The sequence below is a fragment of the Pelophylax lessonae genome (assembly GCF_965119305.1).
Source record: "Pelophylax lessonae genome assembly, chromosome: 4".
NCBI classification, from domain to species: domain Eukaryota; kingdom Metazoa; phylum Chordata; class Amphibia; order Anura; family Ranidae; genus Pelophylax; species Pelophylax lessonae.
Genome location: NC_138771.1, coordinates 123,614,239 through 123,640,057, shown reverse-complemented (window position 1 = coordinate 123,640,057; position 25,819 = coordinate 123,614,239). Strand labels below are relative to the sequence as shown.

Genomic DNA, 25,819 nt, shown 5'->3' with positions numbered 1-25,819 from the left:
ATTACCAGTATCATTACAGGTAAAGATAAACATAATGTGTCCAAACACTATTTATTAACTCACCATAAGGATCCTACAGGCACTTTGTTCCAGGTTATTGATCAGTACACTTCCCCTTGGAGGGGTGGTTCTAAAATTAGAGGTGTCTCCAGGAGAGAGGTGTACTGGATATACACCCTTAAATCCTACCATCCTTATGGTTTAAACATTGAGTGGGACATCAACGCTTTTATAAATACAGCATAATGTGCATTTTTGTCCCTCTTTTTACTAGTTCCCCATCTTCCTTTTATCTCAGTTTTTAATATTTTTACAAAATGAGCATTTTTATAAAATGACTTTGCACACTATTGTTTTAATTTATTCATTTTAATGATTCATTAATATATAGGTTTTATCTATTCAATAATGTGCACATCCATGTTTTTATACCTTTAATTGGTTTTATATACATGTATGTATTGTTTACTGACATATCCATTGGTTCTGTGTCACCCTGTTTTGCTAATTAAGTTGGGATTTCAGGTTTAATCCACTCCCTCAGCTTGAGATGTGTCGGGACATTTAAGTTTAGATTCTTTCTTAATAAGTTCTCGTCCTTTGTCCGCCGATTTCGTTATTTTTGACCATGTCGCGCCGCTATGACGCCACTTCCGCCGAGTCCCGGATGTGACGTCGGCGCGGCCGGGTCTTTCCTGTTGACATCGCTGGAGGCGCACGATGCTAACATCACTTCCTGTGCGGCGAGTCCAAGTGATGTCGATTCCTTGTTTATCTCGGAAGCGATGACACTTGACCCCCCTTCATTCTGGCGGTATTTTAAAATGAGGCGTGGAACGCACGCCGATATATTTAATATATTACTTCCTGGTCCACCACCTAATTGCCTTTATAGGCTTTTTTGGCGCTTCTCTATAATGAGGCTTGGAACACACGCTGGTGTGTTCCAGGCATTTCCTGTTACTCATTACCTTAATTACCTTTGCGGGTTGATTGAACCAATGGGTAAGTTATATATAATGGACACCACTTTGCTGACATAATATCTTTTGAAAAAGGCAGTTGTGCCGAAACATGTTAAGAGGACTTCAGTCAGCTCAGCTGTATATGCTTGATATGCCTTTTGAATACGGATGTCTAAGTGTATCGGCTATTTTACTAAATAAACCAGTTTTAGCAATATTACGCTATGTATACCCCCCCCCCCTCTTTTTTGATATATCCATCATTTGGGAGTGGAGATTCTGACGATTACATCTGTCAAGGACCCATTCATCATCTTCAGTGGTCGGTGAATCTTGTGGAGATATATCCATACCCTTTTCAAGCCCATTTGACCCCCTCGCTGTATAGCTTGGAGGTCCCATCCATCTGGTGAGCGCAATTCACATTCATCTCCATTGGTGGTGTGATTAGCTGCATGCATTGGTGTTGGGAATAGCTGCTTGATATGCCATTTCATTACGGATGTCTGTAAGTGTATCGGCTATTTTATCAATTAACCAGTTTTTTAGCAATATTACGCTATGTATATCCCCCTTCTTTTTTGATCTACCATCTACCATTTGGGAGTGGAGTCTCTGATTGATCACACCTATCAAGGATTCGCACATCACCCTCCATGGTCGGTGAAATCTGTTGGGATACAGCTTTACCCTTTAAGCCTGTTTGACCCCCTTGCTGTACAGTATTGGGGTCCCATCCATCTGGTGAGCGCAATTCACTTATACCTTCATTGGAGTTGGGATTAGTCGCACATATATCAATGTATAATTACACTTGGATCACCTTATCCCCAATTATCTTTGGGACTTTTTGCAATTTTAGTCAGACTCATTTATCACTAGCGCTGCACATTTGTTCTTTTTTTCAGGATTCTTGTAGAAATGATCTAGGTGGTTGGAAAGCCACCTGATAATTCTACATGTACTGCACAGTCTGTGTTTGATTAACTTCAATAGAGTGCAGGGGCGGTCAATCACATTCACAACTCTGCAGTGATGTGCAACCTCCTCAGAGCTCCACTTCCTTCACCAGCTGCTCTGACTGGCTGAAACAATTGTGTCCTCCTTTAAGCCCTGTCCCTCTCTCCTGCAGCTTTCCCCTGGCACTTACAGGCATTTCATGTCAGTTGGGACTTTAAATTAAAGTGGTAGTAAACTCTCTTGCTTTATTTTTACCTACAGGTAAGCTTATAGTAAAGATTACCTGTAGGTTATAAGGAATATCTCCTAAATGTGCATAGTTTAGGAGATATTCCTGCGAGCACTGGCGCATTCCCTCTGAAGAAACAGTATACCCAAACTGTTCCTTCAGAGCTGTGTACCACGGCCAAGACTCCTGTGCGCAAGCATGGGAGTGACGTCATCACGGCTCGGCCAGTCAGATGGCCAGAGTCTGTGAACCGGGGAGGAAGGTCGGGTAAAGATGGAAGCCTCTGCAGCGGCGACAGCATGCTGCTGGAGTGCTTTGTTTTAAAAGGAGATGTACAGCCAAAGCTTGTTTGGCTGTACATCTCCTATGGATCACACGAGTGCAGTTTATTCTGCACTCCTGTGACCCATTTTCAGCAGAGAGCGTGCTGAAGTCCCCTCTCTGCTGATGTCCCAGAAGCCAGACCAGGCACCGCATCATTGAGACAAAGGAAGTCGGGATCCGCCAGGTGCCTGGACTGACACCCGGCTCAGCCTCTCAGCAAGCTGCCCGCTCCGTCCCCTTCACAGCCTAGTGCTTCAGAGAGTGAGGAGGGGGCAGAGCAAACAGCTGCTGACTGACAGTCAGCAGCTCTCTGCTCACGGAGCTGTCAGAACTGAGCGATCATCGGTGTTCGATCGCTTGGTTCTCAGTGTGGAGGCGCTGGGGACCAATGCTGCATCCACCTAGGTAATTATATATCTAAAATAAAAAGAAACCCCATACATCCATTTAAGGGAAGTCTTTCATAATGTGCTAGTATGCATTGCATACTAGCAAATTATGATATTGCCCGGCAGGTGGAAACTTTTGTTTCTTTCCCCATAGTTTTTTTCCTACCACAGACTAACATGTTACTTTGTATTTCTTCTGGATTGCCTCTGCTGTTTACAAACACTGCTTAGACAAGATTCAAAAAAAGTACAAAGTAACATTATTTGTGTTTCCTTCAGAAGACACCTTTGATCTGTATCGGATCTCAATTAAATCTTTTCTTATTTAACCCTTTATTAAGCCACAGCTAACCATAACCTACCATATTTAACCTTTTCTCCCACAGTACATGCATACTGCGTGTTACAGTAATGCACGAGTGAATGGGTCTTTAGCTTTATACTAAAATAAAGCTCCTAAACAGAGCAAGCAGGAAGTCCCCATACACATGGTTCAGTGCACTGCTTTACCACACACATATTAGAGATGCTGTCACTTTCTGTAAAAAACTCATGTTGCATTTGTGTTTGCCAACAATGATATCTCTATTTTTTTTACTAAATACATATATAGTTTTTATAAACGTTTGAGGGAAAAAAAAAAAACAAAAAAACATGGGGCATACGAAATCAGTAGTACCATCTCTAAATTCTAGAGGTCCTGTGCTTTCAGAAAATATGATTTGGGGCGCTTACTTTTAAAAGTTGTAAGTCAAAAACATGGTCTGGCCACATCAGGTGAAAAATGTAAGGCAAAGCCCAGCAGCAAAAAGAGTTAAACTGTTAAACAGAGAAGTGTCAATTACCATAAGTCATTCACATAAATCATGCCACTCTATTTAGATTTTTTTTTTTTTTTTTAAGTACCTTATGCCTGTTGTGTGGTCACATGATCTTTCCCTGTTCTTTTGCATCTGCAGTGAAGGATGCAAAAGGGGCATAATATTACTGCAGAGGGGATTGTGTCTGAACAGCCCTAATTGGTGCTGATCCTTGGGAGGGGCATACATTACTGCAGAGGGGATTGTGTCTGAACAGCCCCAATTGGTGCTGTGCCAGTTTAAATGACTAAAAAAAAAAAAAAAAAAAACGTAGAGCAATCCAATTTATATTAATATCAAAAAAAGTTTTACAGCTCCCTATAAAAAAAAAAAAAAAAAAAAAAAAAACTTTATTGATCACCAAATGTGTATTTGTTGTGCATTAACCACTTGCCAATTCTGGCACTTCTCTCCTACATGTAAAAATCAACATTTCTTTGCTAGAAAATTACTTAGAGCCCCCAAACACACACACACACATACATATATATATATTTTTTTTTTTTTAGCAGGGGCCATATAGAATAAATTTATGGGATTGCCATTTTTATGTCACACTGTATTTGCGCGTATTTTTTTTTTAGCAAATGTTTTTGGAAAAATACACCAAAATTTTATTGCACAAACCCAATATAACACCCAATTTGTTTGTAAAATATAAAAGATGATGTTGCGCAGAGTAAATAGATAACCAATGTGTCTTGCTTTAAAAATGCATATGCCTGTGGAATGGCGCCAAACTACGGTACATAAAATCCACCAAAGGAAACACTAACATTTTTTATAGGTTATCAGTTTAGTTACACAGGAGGTCTGGCATTAGAATTATTGCTATTGCTCGAACGTTCGCAACGATGCCGCACCTGTGTGGTGTGATCACTGTTTACATATGCGTACAGGACGTACGTATGCATTCCCTTTGCGCATAAGCACGGGAGGACAGGGTACTAACTTTATTGCTACAACCCATTCATGATCTATGCATTCTATGCAATCTTATCTTTAATTTGAATATACAAAATTGATAAGCTTTTATTTTGTTTGTGTGTGCTGTTCATGAAAGGTTAGTAGCGGAAGTGCATACTACCGACTACTCAATGTTCCTTTACCATTTTCCCTTTTAATTTTTGTTTTTGTAAGAAAATAACCAAATGTCAATAAAAAAAACTGCTAGGTAAACAGAGAGGTGGAACTGGACATGACTAATCCTTATCGCTCCCGGTTTCCGGTCACAGAGTGTGCTCTCGTCGCTGCCGTCAGCAGCACTCCCAGGCTCCATGATCGGATGGGAGAGCCCAGGAAAGTCAGCGGCCGGAGGGGGACCCTCTTTTACTACCCACAGAAGTGATCGAGCCGCTAAATCACTTTTGCCTCACAGGGAATTGCCAGGTGAATATGCCGATATTGGGATGATGCCTGGAGCTACAGGCATCACCCCGGTATAACCACTGCAAATCGAGGATGTCATATGGCGGCCTACGATCGGCAAGTGGTTAATATGATGTAGGCCGAGTCAAAGATGATTGACACTAGCTTTAAATTTTGTTCTGATCGCATCTGCATCTAAGGCAAATTTTTCTTTTTACAGTTATTAGAAATTACACTCAATATATTTAATACTGAATGTATTATACACAAAATATTTAATAGTGAATGTAATCAATTAGCATACTTTATCCCACCCCCATAGTGTTTAGCAATAGGAGGATATGGAAAAGGGGGGAAAGTGTCATTTACCACTGTGTATATGCCCACAAGTGTGACTCTATAGCCAAACGGGAAGGGAACTGAAACTGCAGCATGTATAGTAGATGACAACAGCGGGTCTACACAATCTTAGCCTGCAATGGGGAAACAGAACATGGGAGGACAGCTGAAGGGAGGATTAACCAGGTATATTTCACTCTACACAAAATTAAAATTTTAGTGGCTTTGTGAGTATGCACACTTTGTTGTATGGCATGCAATGAGAATTCGTCATAGTCAGCCAAGCTCCACCCACAAGGGTGTCTGCCCCACCCCATTCCACATTTGGCAGCTTTTGATATGGGGGGGGGGGGGGGGGGGCCCATTCACAGCACGCTTCACGCATAGGCAGTAGGGTGCCAGTTATTAGGTCGCAAGGCTTTACTGACGGGTTCCCTTAGTGGAGATAGCGGTGGCAGCACCCGATAGCCAACTGAAAAATAGGCTTGGGTAAGGACTCTGCTGGATTCCTGGACAGGAAAGTGTTTTTTTTCTGGAGGAGCCTGGAGATCCTCTTTAAAGCAACCTGTACTCTGCCAAATGTTAGCAAACAGCACTTGATTCTGACTTCATGGCTTTGTACTTGTGTTTCTTTCTGATAATATGTTACCACTATTTAAGCCCTATGCCCCATTAGTGTATTACTCTGGCTTAAAAGTGGGATCCAGTGAGGTCCCAAAATGATTGTTTGTGATGCCTGTTGTTCTATGTGAAGAACGAGATTATCACTATACTAAGATATACTGATGAAGATCTTTATTTTCAAAGCAAGCAGCACCTGACATATAATAGCAGACCTCTTAAAGCTGAACTAAAAGTTTTGCTGGTACAAACTGCGAGCAGGCAGGCTCTTTATTGCAAGAAGCATCCAATGTCTATTCAGCAATAAAATACACCTACTTGCTGATCGCAGTGTACTCTGGCATGCAAATTGAGTTTCCCATGCGCAGCTCAGCTTACATTGCTGACACGGTCCGGCACTGGCAAGGGAGAGGGGCCATTGAAAAATTTAAAACTAAATATAGATTTCAGTCCATAGTACAGGTTCCCCTTTCTTATGCTTATTTGTTGAATGTTCAATAGAAAACACTACTTTTAAATATAAAATTACCTTTTCTGTGATTTACCAGAGTCTCCACCACCGCATGTAGTTTCCGCAGATGCTGCTCCTCATATTCCACCTCTTGCAATTTGTCCTCAAACCACTAAAGAAAACATTACATTTTTTAGCAAACAACAGTTTTAAAGAATGGTCAGAAGTAAAACATATCATTAGTATGAACACATTTTACAGCATCCTGAGTCCTGGTTCACATATGTGCGATGACAGACATTGAATGTGATTCAGAGCGCACTGTCCTGAAAATCACATGCGATGTTTGTGCAATGCAAATCAGCCATACAGATTGTATGGCAGAATTCGCACTGGATTTGGACCAAAGTCGCATAGGACCTTTTTTTGGGTCCGCACCAGAATCGGATCGCATGGGTGTTCACACCTATGCGATCCAATTCATGTCCGAACTGACAGTTCGCACTGCGATATGCAAACTGATCTGGGGGTGTTGTTATCTTTGTATTGACATCCCCTACGTTTCGCATGTGGCAGTGTGAACTGCCTGCGAGTTGAATGCGATGCGGGAAACCACAGTGGATTTGCAGGGTTCCTGCATCGCATGTGTATGAACTGGAACTGAGTGTTACAAACCAGAGCATCTACTATATTTTTCATATTTAGCACCTGGGAAATGGAACAGGTAAATAAGCTTTCATTTAGAGCCCATTCACACTAGCGCGACTTGTCAGGCGACTTGTCAGCCTGACAAGTCGCGGTATGTCGCGGTCCATTGAGTAGTACAGGACCCGTTCTAAAAGGAGCGACACAAGTCGCTCCGACTTAGAAAAAGGGTCCTGTACTACTTTGGGGCGACCTCGGAGCGACTTGCATAGACTTCCATTATGTGAAGTCCCTGCAAGTCGCGCCAAAGTCGCGGTGCACGCGACTTCACAGGTCGCCCCCCCGAAGTCGGATCGCCTCAGTGTGAACCGGCTCTTACTGTGATGTTGTGAAGGAACTTTAATAAAACAAGAATATACCTGGCTGTTTTAATACTCAATTCATACAAATCATAACTTTAAAAATGCTCATTTGTTTTAAGCCAAGTGAATCGTTTTAGTCTGTGTGTGTGTACTGATAGCTGCTTACAAAAAAGGTATACTCAAACTGGGCGTGATTCAAAGGGGTTTCATTAAATAGTAATAACATACTGTGAGATATGGCCAATTTGAAATTGATGGCAGCAACACAACTCAAAAAAGTGTACCACAGTTTATCATCCCTTTTTAACAACACTTTGTAAATGTCTGGGAACTGAGACCATTTGCTGGCATTTTGGGAGAAGAATGCTGTCACATTCTTGCCTGATATAGGATTCTAACTGCTCAACAGTCTTGAGTCGTCTGTCGTATTTTTCTGTTCAAGATATTCAAATATTTTTAAATTGGTGAAAAGTCTGGACTGCAGGCAGGCCAGTTAAGCACCGGGGTTCTACTAGGAAGCGATGCTGTTATTATAGATGAAGTATGCGGTTTAGCATTGTCCTGCTGAAATATGCAAGGCCACCCCTGAAAAAGACTGTCTGTCAGAGCATATGGAGCTCGAAAACCTGGATATATCTTTCAGCATTGATGATCCTTTCCAGATGTGCAAGCTGCCCATTCCCTACATACTAATGCACCAGCAGATCATTTTATCCACTTGCCAACCCCGCTGCAGTGTACATATTATATACTGTGGCTGGGTGGCTCGAACAGGCACCGTAACAGACCTGTACAGCGGGGCTTAAGTAAAAAATAGATTTTTTTTTCCAAAATGTTCGTTTTTTTCTTTAATAGAACAATAAACCCATTGGTGATCAAATACCACCAAAAATAAGGCTCTATTTGTGCTAAATGGTCACGAAGAGGGTAAAACCTTCCCGGAACTGAGGTAATTAAATGAGCTTTGGCCCAGAGAAGACAGTGGCATTTCTGGATCTTATTCAGAGGTGTCTTCTTTGCCTGACAGAGCTTTTTGGAAGTATTGCTGAGCCCATACAGTAACGCCCGCCACAGAATCATGCCCGTTTGTAATGTAGTTCTGTTAAGGGCCTAAAGATCACGGGCATCCAATATTGCATTTTAGCTTTATGCCACGCACACAGAGATTTCTTGAGATACTTTGAATCTTTTTGATTTTATTATGTACTGTAGATGATATATTTAAAGCGGAGCTCCGGCCTCAAAACATTTTTTTAGATAAAAATACCCCCGGGACAGTCAGGGCTAGTGCACATCAGCAACGATAGCCTCTGAACTGTCCCCGGTTTCACGTACCTTTTACAAGAAATACTTACCTTGAAAATGTCTTGTCCAGCGCTGTCATCTCAGGTTTGGTCAGCTAAAGCCAGAGCGTCCTCTTCGGGGTCCTCTTCGGTGACGTCGGAGTCCCAGAATGCCCTGCTCTTTACTTCCAGTGCAGGCGCGTCATCCCTGCACAGCTTCTGGGCATGCCCAGAAGCTATTTAGTAGGGAATGACGCGCCTGCACCGGAAGTGACGAGCAGGGCCGGAACAGGCACATTGATTTCTGGGAGCGATGACGCTCGGCTCCCAGGAGTCAATGCAAGCAGGAAGTCACGGTGCGGGCCACGGCCGCAGAGGGAGGAAGTGGAAGGAAGGTAAGTATATTTTCTTTAAAAACAAGGAACAATAAATAACCCCTGAGGATTGGGACTTTCAACGGCAAGAACCAGGACTTGAGTATGAAAATATATAAATTTTATTACACGTATTACAAAGATGAAACATACATAATCACAAATAAAATATATGATAAAAACATGGTCATAGATACGTCTTGGAACCAAGAGGGTCTGAGGTGTCTGGATCGGACTAGACGCGTTTCGGTCCAATTGCCTTTCTCGATAGTCCAGAAAACACCAGAGCTCAGACTAGGAGCATAAAAGGTAACAGTGAGTATGATGCAAATGGTAAGTATAGAGTTAGATTTCACATGTATTAAACAATGTTTAAACAATACATCACATGACTCATTATACACAGTGTTTGTCGCATTCAGATACAAAAAGGGGGCGAAAATGCCTCTATAATTACATACCAGATATGTAAGACCTCCGTGGAATCCAGGACGTAAAACCAAAAGGATGGGCCTTGGTGGATGAAAAAAAGGCCTTCAATTGTCTATGGCCGCAAGTAGTATATGCCAATTTGGCTGGGTCTATGCAAGATAGGCCCAGAACAATTTATTTATATTGTATGGGCTTCCAAAGGGGATTTGAATGGTTATAAGCCAAATACTAGTATTTGGTATTTAAAAAAAAAAAAAAAGTATTTGGCTTATAACCATTCAAATCCCCTTTGGAAGCCCATACAATATAAATAAATTGTTCTGGGCCTATCTTGCATAGACCCAGCCAAATTGGCATATACTACTTGCGGCCATAGACAATTGAAGGCCTTTTTTTCATCCACCAAGGCCCATCCTTTTGGTTTTACGTCCTGGATTCCACGGAGGTCTTATATATCTGGTATGTAATTATAGAGGCATTTTCGCCCCCTTTTTGCATCTGAATGCGACAAACACTGTGTATAATGAGTCATGTGATGTATTGTTTAAACATTGTTTAATACATGTGAAATCTAACTCTATACTTACCATTTGCATCATACTCACTGTTACCTTTTATGCTCCTAGTCTGAGCTCTGGTGTTTTCTGGACTATCGAGAAAGGCAATTGGACCGAAACGCGTCTAGTCCGATCCAGACACCTCAGACCCTCTTGGTTCCAAGACGTATCTATGACCATGTTTTTATCATATATTTTATTTGTGATTATGTATGTTTCATCTTTGTAACACGTGTAATAAAATTTATATATTTTCATACTCAAGTCCTGGTTCTTGCCGTTGAAAGTCCCAATCCTCAGGGGTTATTTATTGTTCCATATTTATCAGGGATGTTGGCAAGATTCCAGGTTTAAAACACAGAATCCGAATTTATCTTTTCTTTAAAAACAAGGTAAGTAAACCAAAAAAAAAAAAAATGTGATTATCCAATTCTTTTCAGGTTACTTAGAGGAAGCGGATGGTAAAATTTTGTTTTGAGGCTGGAACTCTGCTTTAAAGTCGTTGCAATTTTACACTGAGGAGCATTATTTGAGGAACATTATTTTGAACTTGTTTAACTGTTTTTGTGCTTTTCACAGACTGGGGAACCTTTGCCCATTTTTACTTCTTTAACCACTTAAGCCCCGGAGGATTTGGCTGCTAAAAGACCAGGGGGTATTTTGCAATTCGGCACTGCGTGACTTTAACGGACAATCGCGCGGTCATGCGACGCTGTGCCCAAACGAATTTGACGTCCTTTTTTCCCCACAAACAGAGCTTTCTTTTGGTGGTATTTGATCACCTGTGCGATTTTTTGATCATGCGCTATAAACAAAAAAACAGCGTAAATTTTGCAAAAATAACAATATTTTTCACATTTTTTTTATATGAAAAAAATGTAAAAATCTAAATTCTTTAACATTTTCGGCCAATTTGTTTTCTGCTACATATGTTTGGTAGGAAAAAAAAAAAAAAAAAAAAAAAATCGCAAAAAGCGTATTTTGATTGGTTTGCGCAAAAGTTATCGCATTTACTAACAAAGGGAAAGATTGTCTTTTTTTTTTTACGCGTAATGGCAGCGATCTGCGATTTTTTTTGTGGTACTGCGACATTGCGGCGGACAGATCGGACCCTTGACTGACATTTTTGACACTTTTGGGGTTACCAGTGACATTTCTACAGTAATCAGTGCTATATATATGCACGGTTACTGTAAAATTACACTGGCAGTGAAGGGGTTAACTTTTTTGCGAGGGAGGGGCTGTGTGTGTCCCTAGGGGCGTGATTCTAACTGTGATTGGCTGTGGCTTCAGATGTATGAACAGTGATCAACGGTTCTACATAGTAGAACCGTATGATCACCATTCATACACAGGGGAGAATGACAGGCGGCTTGTTTACACTAGCCGCCCGACTTTCTCCCTCTCCCCCGACGATCGCAGAGTGACCGGCGGACATCGGGTCCGCCGGTCACACACGCGGGGGGGGGGGGGGGGGGGAGCGGGGGCGCGCGCTCGCTCCCTAGATCCTCACAGGGTAGCGACGTAGACCTATGTCACTCTGCCTGTGAGGGGCTGACCGCCGCACGACTATTTACTGCAGCAAGTGGTTAAGATGCTCTTTTTATACCCAATCATGTTACTGTCTTGTTGCCAATCAACCTAATTAGTTGCAAAATGTTTTTTTAGCTTTTTTCTTAGTGCCACTTACTATGCAAGTCTTTTGTTGCCATGTCCCAACTTTATTGAGACTTATTGCTACCATCAACTTCAAAATAAACCCTATTTTTTTCTTAAAATGGTACATTTTCTTAGTTTAAACATTTCATGTTTTCCATTTTCTATTGTGAATATGTGTTTATGAGATTTGCAAATCATTGCATTCTGTTTTTATGTAGATTTTACAGTGTCCTGACTTTTTGTTTTTAGAATTGGAGTTGTAGGTGAAGCTATAGAGAGCTGAAAGATCGTTATTGAAAACATTTTTAATGTTAAAGGGGAGTTCCCACTGGCTTTGAGCCTTCAGTGGTGAGGACAGGGAGATGTTCAAGATCTCCGATTTGGAGGTGTTAATTTTAAAGTTACGGAGATTTACAAATCTACAGAATTCTGATAAAACATTAGGTAAAACTAACAGAGGGTTGCGTGAGAAAAAGGAGGTCATTGGCTAAAAGAGCCAACTTATGGGACTCTTCACTGACCTAGACACCTTCAACCACTTCAGCAAACCGACGTACCTGTACGTTGGTTTGAAGAAGTGGTTGTACCGGGGTGATGCCTGCAGCTAGAGGCATCACCCCAGTACCGTTTTTTAGAGCCAGCGGTCGGCTTTCTGGAGATAATCAAAGCGGCTCAGCAGCCGCTTGCCTGTTATCCCAGCGAGCAGGAGAGTACGTCCTTCCACCACTCTGCCTGGTGGGACAGGAGACCCGAGCAACCAGCCGGAACGTCCGCTGGCTGGTTAGAGTCCCCAAAGAAGCCGGGTTCGGCTTTGATCGGGTCTCCGATCATGTAACCTGGAAGCGACGTCACTTCTGGTTTACTCGGCTGCCGACGGCGCCGATTTAAAAAAAGTGTCAGTACTCAAAAATGCAGATTTTGGCATTTTGAATACATTGAAGTGCAGTGGAGGGGTCTTTTAGACCCCAGATCCCTTCATAAAGAGTACCTGTCACTGCCAATTACTGTCACAAGGGAGGTTTACATTCCTTGTGATAGCAATAAAGTGATCAGATTTATTTATTTTTTTTAAAAAAAAACAAAGTGTTAAAAATAAAATAAGTAGGATTTTTTTTTTTTTAAAGCGCCCACCCCCCCCCCCCCCTGCTGTAAGCTTGCGCACCAAAGAAAATGCATATGTAAGTCACGGCCGCAAATGTAAACTGTGTTCAAATAACACGTGAGCCATCGCCGTGATCGCCAGAGCGAGAGCAATAACTCTAGCAAAAGACCTCCTCTAACTCTAAACTGGTAACCGTTAAAAATTTTTAAAGCGTTTATGGAGATTTTTAAGTACCTTAGTTTGTCGCCATTCCACGAGTGTGCGCAATTTTAAACCATAACGTTAGGTATCTATTTACTCAGCGTGACAATCTTTCACAACATACAAAAAAATTGAGCTAACTTTAATGTTAAGTTTTTTTTTTTTTCAGTGAAATATATTTTTTCCCAAATTGCGTTTAAAAAACCGCTGCGCAAATACAACGTCACAAAAAATGTTGCAACGACTGCCATTTTATTCTCCAGAGTCTTTGCTAAAATAAATAAATATGTATATATATATATATATATATATATATATATATATATATATATATATATATATATATAACGTTTGGGGGTTCTAAGTAATTTTATAGCAGAAGATACTGATGTTAACTTGTAAACAACGTGACAGAAATAGGCTTGGTCATTAAGTGGTTAATATGAGCCACTGCCAAATATTCCACAAGGAGAACATAGAACATGGCAAAGGGGGAAGAGGGCAGCCCTGACGGGTTCCATTTTCAGTATTGAAATGAAAAGAAAACCGCGCAAATGGACCCCACAAAAAAAAAAAAAAATTGTAATATTGTTTAAGTAAAAATAAACGAAAAAAAAAATAAAATAAAAAGATAAATAAATTGACTGTTGTTTAATGAATACAAATGCAATTTTAACAAGCTGTTCTTATAGTGCAAACATCTTGAATTGAAATAATACACAGTCTCTGCATAAAGAAAGCCCATTATACCGATGTATATACCATACCAAGCCTTTGTGTGTGACACAAAAGATGGGAGACACTGGCCAAAGGAGAAAACAAAAAGTTTCAGCCGATACAAGTAGTTCACTTTATTATCAAATGAAATTGTCCATGCCGCTATGTGGAGAGGTTCCCAGATGGATGGCTCAACAACAAGCTCCAGGGTCAGGAAGAAAGGGAACAGATTTGACAGCTAGGAAAAAGCTGGAGAGGCACCTAGAGGAAAGCTGCCGGCAGCCGCTGCTGACAACCAGGGAGCTGCGGGACCATGAAGGATGATAAACCTGCTGGGAGAACCCTCTGCAGCTGCTGAGATACTGTAAATGTCAAACAACCACCGCTGAGCACAAAGGACTCAAAGCAAGAGAGGCCGGGAAGCACACTGACAGAAGGGATAATCGGCTACTTGCAACAGGGACACAACCACCGCCAGGCTAAGCCGCTCACAGGAATTGGCCACCACAGACTACACACATGGAAGAGCAGGATGTAACCTCCAATGGCAACATGCGTTTCAGAGCACCGCCCCTTTGTCAAGGTGACTTTGGAGATTATGTCCTGCTCTTCTATGTGTGTAGTTAGCATGGACATGTGAGTGGACAATTTTCATTTCATTTGATAATAAAGTGAACTACTTCTATTGGCTGGAACTTTGTTTTCTCCTTTGCCCAGTGTCTCCCATGTTTGTGTCACACACACAATCTTGGCATGGTATATACAGCGGTATATTGGGCTTTCTTTATGCACAGACTGTTTATCTCAATTCAAAACATTAGCACTTAAAAGGACTTTGCACTAAGGACTAGATTACTTTTGTATTTTATTAATTCATTAACAATTTATAGGTTTATTTAATTTTAGTATTATTACAATTTTTTTTTGTGGGGTACATTGGCGCGGTTTTATTTTCCTTTTTACCTACATAGTTTCCACTGGTGCTTTACAGCTGCACTTACCTAATTTTGTATACCAATTATAAAGACGCAGTCTTTCTCAGTGAGTTAGTGATTTTGACAAGCTGGCTGCATGCAAATGCAAGGAACCTCTGTCATCACCAGGGTACATAACCACAAACCTCCACACGTAGGTTTGCAGGTCTGTGCACCTGTGTGAATGAAGTCTAAAATGAAAATGATCTGCCTTTTGGTCTGTTATTAAAATATTGAAACCATTTTGGTATTATCTGCAAGTGCAAAAATACCTGCTGATCCTGACAGAAATCTAGGGTTGTCCTAAGCAATTTGGTACTTACAACATCAGATTCATTCATCTTGATTGTCATTTTGTTGACAGCATCAGTAGCTCTATTGAACATCTTTAGGAGTCCAGCTCCACTCAGAGCCTGAGTGCTGACAGCACGAGGAAGCTAAAAGAAAGGGGAAACTTGTCACTTGTTTTGACCTCTTGGAAAACATATTCTTCAGATAACTCTCTACTAAGAGCTCCTAACCAAAAAAAAATTACCTCATCCTTTTCTAAAAATTCACGCACATCCGGGTCTTGTAATAGTGTTGGGTGGCTGACAATCCTCTGCAGGTACCTGTGGTAGACCACATGTGGGTTTATATATAATCCATCAGTGTGACAACCTCTAATATACAGGCGTAAAAAGTTAATTTCAGTAATTAAATTCAAAAAGTGAAACACATATTATATAGATTTATTACACAGAGTGATACATTTCAAGCATTTATTTTAATTTTGACGATTATGGCTTACAGCTAGCGAAAACCCAAAATTCAGTATCTCAGAAAATTGGAATATTGTGAAAAAGTTCAATATTGTAGACTCATGTTGTCACACTCTAATCAGCTAATTAACTCAAAACACCCGTAAAAGTTTCCTGAGCCTTTAAATGGTCTCTCAGTCTGGTTCAGTAGGTTACACAATCACGGGGAAGACTACTGACTTGACAGTTGTCCAGAAGACAGTCAAGGAGGGTAAAGTTACAAACGGTCATTGCTAAAGAAGCTGACTGTTCACAGAGTGCTGTAGCCAAGCATATTAATGGAAGGTTGGGAGGAAGGAAAAAGTGTGGTAGAAAAGGGCGCACAAGCAAAAAGGGATAACTGCAGCCTTGAGAGCATTGTGAAGAAAAGGTAATTCAAGAATTTGGGGGAGATTCACAAGGAGTGGACTATGGCTGGTGTCAGTGCTTCAAGAGCCACCACACAGACGAATCTAGGACATGGGAGTAAAAGACTAGACTGTTGCTCAGTGATCCAAATTCTCTTTTTGGATGAAAGTAAATTCTACATTTCCTGTGGAAATCAATGTCCCAGAGTGTGGGAGAAGAGCAGAGAGGCACAGAATCCAAGTAGCATGAGGTCCAGTGTGAAGTTTCCACAGTCAGTGATGATTTAGGGAGTCTCATCTACTGGTGTTGGTGCACCGTTTATCAAGTCCAAAGTCAGCACAGCACTCTACCAGAAAATTCTAGAGCACTTCATGCTTCCCTCTGCTGACCAGCTTTATGGTGATGCAGATTTATTTTTCCAGCAGGACTTGGCACCTGCCCACACTGCCAAAAGTACCAATACCTGGTTAAATGATCATGGTATCACTGTACTTGATTGGCCAGAAAACTCGCCTGACCTAAACCCTATAGAAAATCTGTGGGGTATTGTCAAGAAGAAGATGAGAGAGAGACACCAGACCCAACAAAGACGACAAGCTGAAGGCCGCTATCAGAGCAAACCTGGGCTTTCATAACACCTCAGCAATGACAAGCTGATCGCTTCCATTCCACACCGCATTGATGCAGTAATTCATGAAAGGAGACCCAACCAAGTATTGACTGCATACTGTATTGTACATGGACATACTTTTCAGCAAGCCAACATTTCTGTATTAAAAATTCATTACATTTTATTGGTCTTATGTAATATTCTAATTTTCTGAGAAACTGAGTTTTGGGTTTTCACTAGCTGTAAGCCATCATCATCAAAATTAAAATAAATAGTTTAAAATATCACTGTGTGTAATGAATCTATATAATATATGGGTTTCACTTTTTGAATTGAATTACTGAAATAAATTACTGTATATACTCAAGTATAAGCCCACTCTTTCAGCATGTTTTTTTCATGCTGAAAAAGCCCCCCTCGGCTTATACTCGATTCACGGTCTCCCTTACCTTTTCCCCGGTCAGTGCGCATGTGCCAACGCCGCTCGGGAAAGCCCGTACACGTTCGGCTATTCCCAGGCAGACAGCACATGCGCAGTGACGTGTTGGCGCCGGGGGCGCCATTTTTAAATGTAAGGCGGAAAGGTAAGTGAGACTCCTCCGCAGCCCCTGCATCTCCTCAGGAGATGCAGTGCTGCGGGCACTGTAAAGGAGATTGTCCTGTACCATGCCCGCAGCACTGCCTCTCCTGTACCATGCCTGTACCATCTATGCCATGCCTGAACCATCTCCTGTGCCATGCCTGAACCATCTCCTGTGCCATGCCTGAACCATCTCCTGTGCCATGCCTGAACCATGCTCACAGCCCTGCACCTCCTGTGCCATGTCCGCAGCCCGTTTTGGGTCTTGTGGTGGTCCAGTTGGGTCAAGTAGCGGCTGCATTTCCCACCCTAGGCTTATACTCGAGTCAATAAGTTTTCATAAATTTTTGTGGTAAAATTAGGTGCCTCGGCTTATATTCAGGTCGGCTTATACTCGAGTATATACCGTAACTTTTTGATGATATTCTAATTATTTGAGATGCACCTGCAAAGTTGTCCAAAGAACCCTCTTCTGTGAAAAAATAGAGAGCACTATACTATAATTCCTATTATTAGGTTTCTTACCTCTCCAGAGCAGCTCGTCTTCGCTCCAAAAAATCAGCTGAGGAGGAATCCTCTTTCCCAACTTTCATTTTAGTCATACCTGAATAAAAGCATAATAAAAACTATAAAAATGGAAGAAGTGCAAAAATGTGAATCAGGCAAATTGACAAATCTCTGTTCCTATACTCTCTACAGGACTGTTAAAGTGAGGACGTCTCTTGAACTCGGACATTCTTTTTTAATTTTGTGCAAGATCTAACCATATAGTTTTTGATGTGAACCTAAACTCAAGAAGTGAAGATTTGCAACATTATAGAGGAGAAGAGTTCGAAATTTTAAGTGTGCATAGGCAGTACCCTGAAAATGTTAAAATTTATCTTTGATTCCTCCTGAGAAACAGCAATGCAGTTCCTAGTATGGGAGTGTGCCTAGCTACCCCTGTGGCTACAGCCTTTATAGCTGTATACAGGACATGGACAAGTCGTAAGGGGGGGTTGGTGGTGTTAGAGAGAACAGGAGGGGGTGCTACTCTGCACCCTCCTCATCATTTGCGTGTACTCTACATATACTCTAGTCCAATTGTTCTCACCTAGTAGGCCATGGATTCTGAAAAACAACTCCCTACAACACAGCACTGCTTCCCTGCACATAGAGTGTCTGACCAAATGTGACAGTGAAGCACACTTTCTGTCCATCTCATTTGCACAAGCAACTTACAGCCTATAACATTCAGCCATGGAACCTTTCCAGGGGTAGTGTGTGAGGACGGTAATCACTTCTGAAAGGAGGAAAGGGAGCAGTGCAGGTAAGCATAAGTGCAACTAGGAGTGGCACTGGTGTTCTGCTATTAAGTCCCATTACGTCCTATGCGATACCGGCTTCTTAGAAAAAGAATGGTGTAAAATATAATGTGAATATAAATATAATATAATAGAATGTGTCAGAGCACCCTTTAAAACCTACGGTAGGTTAGGTATAAATAAAAAAAATAAATAAATAAATAAAATCAGCACAAAAGGATAGTACTGTCAATATGAAGTGTCCTCTGTAGTGCTGGATGCAGTATTGGTTGAAATCATCATCCGATCCTCCTAAGATTAGGACTGCTGGGGTGAATACGAGCCAAGGGAGCTGTCGTAGGTGCTTTTCAACAGTGCTAACTATGTCCAACCTATCGGCCCCTCTCTTCCATTCTGAGAAGCTGTACTATGGTTTCTTTCTATAAAATGTGATCTATAAATGGAGGATGAGAAAATGAATGAAAGGTCCGTCTATTTCATTCCTAGATCACGCTTCTAAGAGCTATAGTACAGCTTAAAAAATGGAGGAGGGGGTAAAAATGAAAGTTCCAACTAATCTTAGAAAGCATTATTTTACTGAAAGGGTTAGTTGATGCTTGGAATAAACTACAGCAGAGGTAGTGAGCCAGTCAATAGTAAATGGCTTCAAACACGATTGAGACAAACAGATCTACAGACAAAGTTACCAAAAAAAAAAAAAAAAAAAAAAGTGCAGACTCGATGGACTACTCTGTCTTTTTCTGCCGTCACCAAAAATAAGACATAGTTGGCAGGACATTCCACTAAAAACAAAGCCAGCAGCACAAGGGACACTTCAAATTAACTGAAAGATATTTTTTTAAAGTTTTAATCAAACTTAAGTTTATTGCCACATTTTTCAACACTGCAGTTTCAATAGGGAAGGCTTTTTTCTATGTTTCTGCCATGTTGCTAGGCGATCAGGGATAAATCAAAGCCTGCTCATGCAGAATAACCATGTTTGTTTGGTAGCAGTGTCCACCTTGCAATTAATTGGTAAGGTTGCAACTACATGGGATGGGAAGATGACCCTAGTTACTACACAGTGAGATAAAATGAGGATAAAAGAGAACAGGAGAGAAAAAAAAAAATGAAAGATTGAGAGATTTGAGGTTAGACAACTGGAGAGAAATAAAAGGTGAGCGATCAAGACAGTAATTTTGTCATTGTGTATTTATTGTACAGTAACTCCTAACTTTTCAACTGATTACTCTTTTTATTACATTTTAAATACATATATTTTACATTTCTATACTTTCACTGTATGTGTATACACCTAGGTTTTGGAAGAATATACACAGCCCTGGTGTCACTTAGGTTGAAAACCACTGATCTACATTGTCTGGTGCTCTCTGGAACCTGCCTTGTTGTGCTATCCTCTTAGCATTCTATCCAGGAGCTTCCCCCAACTAGCTGCTCTTCACCTCATTGAGGTGGCCTGGCCTCCTGCCTGCATGCTCTTTCAGTGGCTCTCACTTATGGTGGCAATGCACAGCAAGTGGACAAAATAGCCTGTGCCAGGACAGACCATAAAACAGAAGGAGTTGGTCGCCAGCGGGCTAGGAACACTAAAAAAAGAAGAGATATGAGAAGGAAGCACAGAGGGAGGCCAGTGCATCAAAGGGAGGAAGCTGGGAATAGCAGAGAAGAGACCCAGAGTCAGGAGGAGGAGCGTGTTGGGTTTGGTCTGCTACTGATTAACGCAAGTCACATGACTCCACCACCCACAATGTTGTGTACTATATGTGTAGTGTACTACACTCACTGCTTACTCAGAACACGTTAAACACTTTACTTCCACACTGCTTAAAAAGGGTAGATTATAATGTTCACATAGTAAATGTGGCATTTCTAAAAAACTTTCATTACCTCCATATTGCATACACATTAATTTTACCTCAATATCTCTATCTATTTATAAATGCGCACACTGCTCATTATGTATGACTACTCACTGATTTTTACTACAGGGGATACAAGATACAATTACTTATACTACACATGCAACACAGAAACTAATTTCATAAACAAGTACACATTGCAACATACTACATATGCAATAACACTAACTGCTTGTGTAATAAATCTATGCACCAGGACGAAGAGGGGGGAAGCTATGAGTGAACTTTGGTTTGATTAATTAAACCCTTTTTTGTTTTAAAAATATTTAAATAAATGTTCTCGTCTTGAAAAGACACATAAATCGGGGGAATGGGCCCATCCTTACCCAGGGTACTGGATGACTTTGTTGCTGCCCTGCATCTACAGTGAAAGCTCAAAGGCAATACCTCTGCCTCTTCATACTACTCTAATGAGGCTTTAAAGTGGTACCAAATCGAGGACCCTGCATTCACTAGATCTGGTCTCCCACAGTACATAGACCATGAAAATGCAATTATTTTAGTGAATATAAACCGCTAAATACCTTTTCTCATTAGCTGTATATAGCAGTCTAGCGGTCTTGTGATTTCTACGAGTTCCTGGTGAAGCTTTTCATACAGTTTTCATACTGTAGGAGGCTGCAGGGGCCCTGACCCTCTGTCTGCACAGTGCTGATTGGCCCTGTGCTGATCCCATGCACTCGCCCAAGAAAAGAAAACACCTCTCTAGAAACACACACCAAACTGGGCATGTGCAGCCTGACTCCAAAAAGTCTCTGTCTTATCCAGACATGTTTTGGAGTCGGTGAAAGAAGAGGATACAAGATTAAGCAGCCTTTTTACACAATGCAGAGGATTAACCCATTAGGTTCCACAGTGAGTATATAACAAGCATGCTTTACTACACATAGACTGATTTTACTATTGTGGGTTTAGTAACACTTTAAGTCAGAGTTAGTGATGTCAATACAGTTTACGGTTCTCCTCTGTCATAAGGAAGCACAGTCCTGCTTCTACCATGGTGACTTCCTCCATATAGACAGGAAAAACAAGTCATGGGTAGGTCAGAAATGAGGAAAGATCAGCTTTACTGAGACCTTAAGCAATAGCGGTGACTAGCCCTTTGTCTTATGCTTTGCTTTTCGGCACTGATTCCAGAGATCAAGAAGAACTATAGGCATAACATTTTTTTAAATTTTAAATAGAGTAAGGGAGGGTTATAACCCCTGTAAGGGTTGTTTGCCATTTTGTCCCATTTGGGAGATTTCCCTTCACTTCCTGTCCCATAGCCAAGCAGGAAGTGAGGGGAAATCCTTCCAAATCAAGGGAATTTTTTGGGACCCCCCAGGTCACCAGTGACTATTGGAATATTTCCCCTATTACTTTTCTGGGGACAACCCAAAACATGGGATTTTCTTTTACTTACACTTTGAAAGAGAATGGTGAAACAGGACACAGAGGGTGAATCTCCCTAACGGGGGCACAGAGAGCAATAAAAATTGTCAGATGTTCCAATCGTCCTCTACTCTATCTAAAACTAAAAAAAAAGTTTTTCTTTCAGTTCCTTTTGCTGGAGAGAAATTATCCTCCACCGGGAAGTATGTCACATCGCACTTTTAGAAGGATGGTTCCCATTTGCATTATATACATACATTTCTAAATACAAGTAGTGATATCTCACTAGACACCTTGTTAAGTGTTGCTTAACCTATGGGAGCACACAAACTAGGATTTACCTATTCCTATGCATTTCTTTTTAACTTTACATTTACTTGCAGGTGTTTTCACTTTATTGGCAAACAGGATTGAGTTCTAGGAACATTTTGATGTTAATTTGCAGCCCAATCTGAATTCCATTTTCCCAGCTAGTTAGAAATTCAGTGGGTGGTTGCTACTTTTATAGTTTTGTCCTAGTCACACATTTCGCACTGGAGACAATTTCTAGTGTGAAGCTTAACTAAGGAAGAGTCCCACAAAATATCTATGAAAGAGACAGCCGGAGGCAAGTGCAAAATGTTAAATATACTTACCTTTTTGCCTTCCGATTTCTAAAAGCTCAGACTGGAGCACAACAGTACCTGCAGCCTAATGGCTCTATTATGTGCACCCTCTATTTCCTGTCCCTGCTATCAATGGAATAAACATTGCTGCAAACGATGGCCCTATATAAAACTGAAGAAATAGGAAATTGGGGAGTGCACAGTTACAGTTTCAGAGAACTGTGTCAGATAAAAGGAAAGATTGAAGGTAAGTGTAAAAAAAAAAAAAAAACTCCAGGCAGGTAAAAAATCTACAAATTAATGCTACTCTGACATCATCCAGTACGAAGAAGGAGCAGCAGTCCTGCATTGTACAAGAGGGCATGACCACACACAATCTGGAGAGGTCAGATAGTAGTGGAGAGTACAAATTGCTGGATTGAGGAATAGGACAAAACATTTTTACTTAATCTTTCCCCTACCTAGCCAGATGAGCTCAACGTACAAAGCCAATCAGTTGTACTGCAGTGCAGGGAGCATACTAATAAGAAGAGAGATGAGATTATCCATTTGTTGCCTTTCCTTTCAATGTCCAATCAAAGGCTGGGGTGCAGAGGAGATCAATAAGTGTAACCGTCACAGAAAAAATATAATTTTTGTAAGAACTTACCGCAAAATTATTTTCTCTGAGTCCTCTGACAGTCACCGCCCACTCATACAATCTGCATGTCTGGGTATTGGTCTTATCCACAGGAGTAAGCTAGGCAGAAGATTTTGTTAGAATATACACAACAACTTTGTATAGACACACCTACAGGGGGCTGTCCCTCTGGTCCAATACCCCCAACTAGCTGCAGTCTCAATTCAGTTTGGTAGCAAGCAGTATAGAGATCCATGAACCCCAAAAGAGGGGTGGGGGGCAGCGACTGTCAGAGGACTCAGAGAAAATAATTTTACGGTAAGTTCTTACAAAAATTCTATTTCTCTTACGTCCTCTGACAGTCGCCGCCCACTCATAAAATCTGCATGTCTGGGACGTCCTAAAGCAGTGTAGATGTGAGGGGTGGGAAACTTAACCGTCAAAAGGCAACGCAGCACCCAGGTCAGAGAAAAGAACCTTATCTGAACCAGAAAGGTAAAACACTGGGGGCATGGCTTGCAGCTGATGTAGACAGACGTGCTGTGCGCGCTCTCCGCCACTGATCCTGACATTTATCCTGCTCCCTGCAGAATCCGATACCATCCATCGTTTCTACTTACCTCCCCGATCTCCTGTACCTTCCACCTATCTGCTGGCTGTGTTTCCCGGCTTGGAGAGATGACTCGGAGGGGTAAAGATACGCCGGTACTTGCGGACCCCACGATCCAAGATGGCACCCGACTGCCCCGCTCCGCCAGGGAGGCCGCGATGAAGCTCTTCAGCAAACCGTCTTCTAAGGAGACCCCACAGAAGTCTTCCCCTGGCCCTGAGGTTCCCGGCGCTCTGTCGGTGGGGATGGATGACCCTTGGCCTGTGGATGCGGCCTCCAACGCCTCCTGGGATACCGTGAGTACTGCCCCCCTACTAGGCCTGAGTCGGACCGGGGTGTGGTAGTTGCGGACTACCCGGAACCTACTCTGCGGGATATCTTTGCGGTTGTCACATCCAATAATAAGGCCATTACTACTCTTACATCGGAGCTTAAGGGGGTGAAAATGGAGGTGAATCTAGTGAGGCAGGATATGCAAAAGTTGCGGGACCACACGGCTGCTGTTGAGGACAGGTTGGGCACTGTAGAGGATGAAATGGCGTCATTACAGCGGGATGTCCATCATATGCAACTCCTCACATCAGGACATTCCTCTCGCCTGGAAGACATGGAAAAGAGGCTCCGCCGTAATAATATCAGGGCGGTGGGCATACCTGAAAAGGCGGAGGGGAAAGACCCAGTCACTTTTATGGAAAACTGGCTCCTCAACTCATTTGGCAGGGATGCCTTTACTCATATGTTTGCTATTGAAAGGGCCCATAGAGTACCTGCTAAGCCGCCACGACCTGGAGAGCCTCCACGCCCGTTTCGGTTTAAGCTTCTTAACTATAAGGATAGAGATGCCTGTCTATTCCTTGCCCGCACTAAAGGGGATCTTATGAAGATGGATAATACTCGCATTTCTTTTTACCCGGATTTTTCGGCTGAGGTGCAACGCAGCAGGGCCAAATTTATTGATGTCAAGAAACGCTTGCGGAAGTTCACGGTTAACTATGCTATGTTATACCCAGCCCGCCTGAGGGGGGTGGCGAATCATGAAACCCACTTTTTTGATAATCCGCTTGCTGCATCTACTCTGCTGGACAGAGTGGAACCTACCCTGGATCGGGCTCGTGTTGCCCCGGCTTAATGGACTGCCTTTATGTCCCCTATACCCTGGGAGGAAGTATGTGCTCGTCAAGTTACCTGAAAAAATTCTGCACCATTTCTCCCCCTTTTTTTTTATGGCGGAGAGTGTGAACTGATGGTTCCAGTTGTTCTTCTTACTTTGCATGGCACTGTAGGTACTGTAAGTTCCCTCGGATCCAGTTTTGCTGTGACGTTGGGGCCCCCTCATTGCTCTGTCCTATGTGGACGCTTGCTATGGGGTTTTACCCCCCTTTTTTTCTATTTTTCTGTGATTACGGACTGCACCCTATTTTTGAATGCTATCACCAGTGTTTTTTTTGCTGACTACCTCACCTGTTGTGAGTACTTGGCTGTTGTTCTATTTGCTCTTTTTTTGCTGCTGCCAACCGTTTTACACCTATATGTGGACATTGTACATGCCAACACTTTCTTCTGTACCACCTACATGCTGATCATGTTGCTTTTTGTGCTATTGTGGTTTTCCACCTGGGTTCTATGGGAGACTCTGTCTGCCCCCAATATGTATGCCATGGTTTTCCCATTTGCTCTGTCTCAGGCTAGTCCCCATTATGCTGTGAGGTGCTTCCCCTGGTTTTCCATTATCTATCTCGAGCATGGCTATTCACTGTACTGTGGTCTCCTGGAATGTTCGTGGACTGGGTGATAGTGTGAAACGGGTGGCGCTGTTTTCTACTTTAAAACGATATACTCCTGCTGTGGTGTGTCTCACCTGCAGCCTGCCACTCTTCCTCCGTCGTAATTACGGTACCCAATCTCACTCCACCCATTCTGCCTACTCTAGGGGGGTCAGTATTTTGATTTCTGACACTGCACCCTTTCAATTTTTGTCTTCTAAAATTGATGACCAGGGTAGATATATTTTTCTATTATTTAAGCTGTTTTATTTTCAATGTATACTGGCTTGTACCTATGTGCCCCTGGCCCTTCTATCCAGTGGTGCTCCAGGCCTTGGCTCAATTTATGAGTCCCTACTCTGCTATACCTGTTCTAGTCCTGGGGGATTTCATTAATTTGCTGGACAGGGGCTTGGACAGGTTTCGCTCAGGGACCGGCTCCCTGGGCGCCTCGGGTCCTACCCCCTTCTCCAGT

The 25,819-nt window shown here is 41.9% G+C and overlaps 1 protein-coding gene across 1 annotated transcript in view; it reads right to left on the bottom strand.

Moving 5' to 3' along the window:
- SNX1 (sorting nexin 1) overlaps window positions 1–25,819 on the bottom strand; it is a 100,511-nt gene that overhangs the window by 41,054 nt on the left and 33,638 nt on the right. The window contains exons 7-10 of the mRNA XM_082254708.1: window positions 17,676–17,754; window positions 15,348–15,423; window positions 15,136–15,249; window positions 6,585–6,678 (exon numbers count right to left, since the gene is read on the bottom strand). Of these exons, the coding sequence (XP_082110834.1) occupies window positions 6,585–6,678; window positions 15,136–15,249; window positions 15,348–15,423; window positions 17,676–17,754 (363 nt within the window). The remainder of the gene's footprint in view (window positions 1–6,584; window positions 6,679–15,135; window positions 15,250–15,347; window positions 15,424–17,675; window positions 17,755–25,819) is intronic.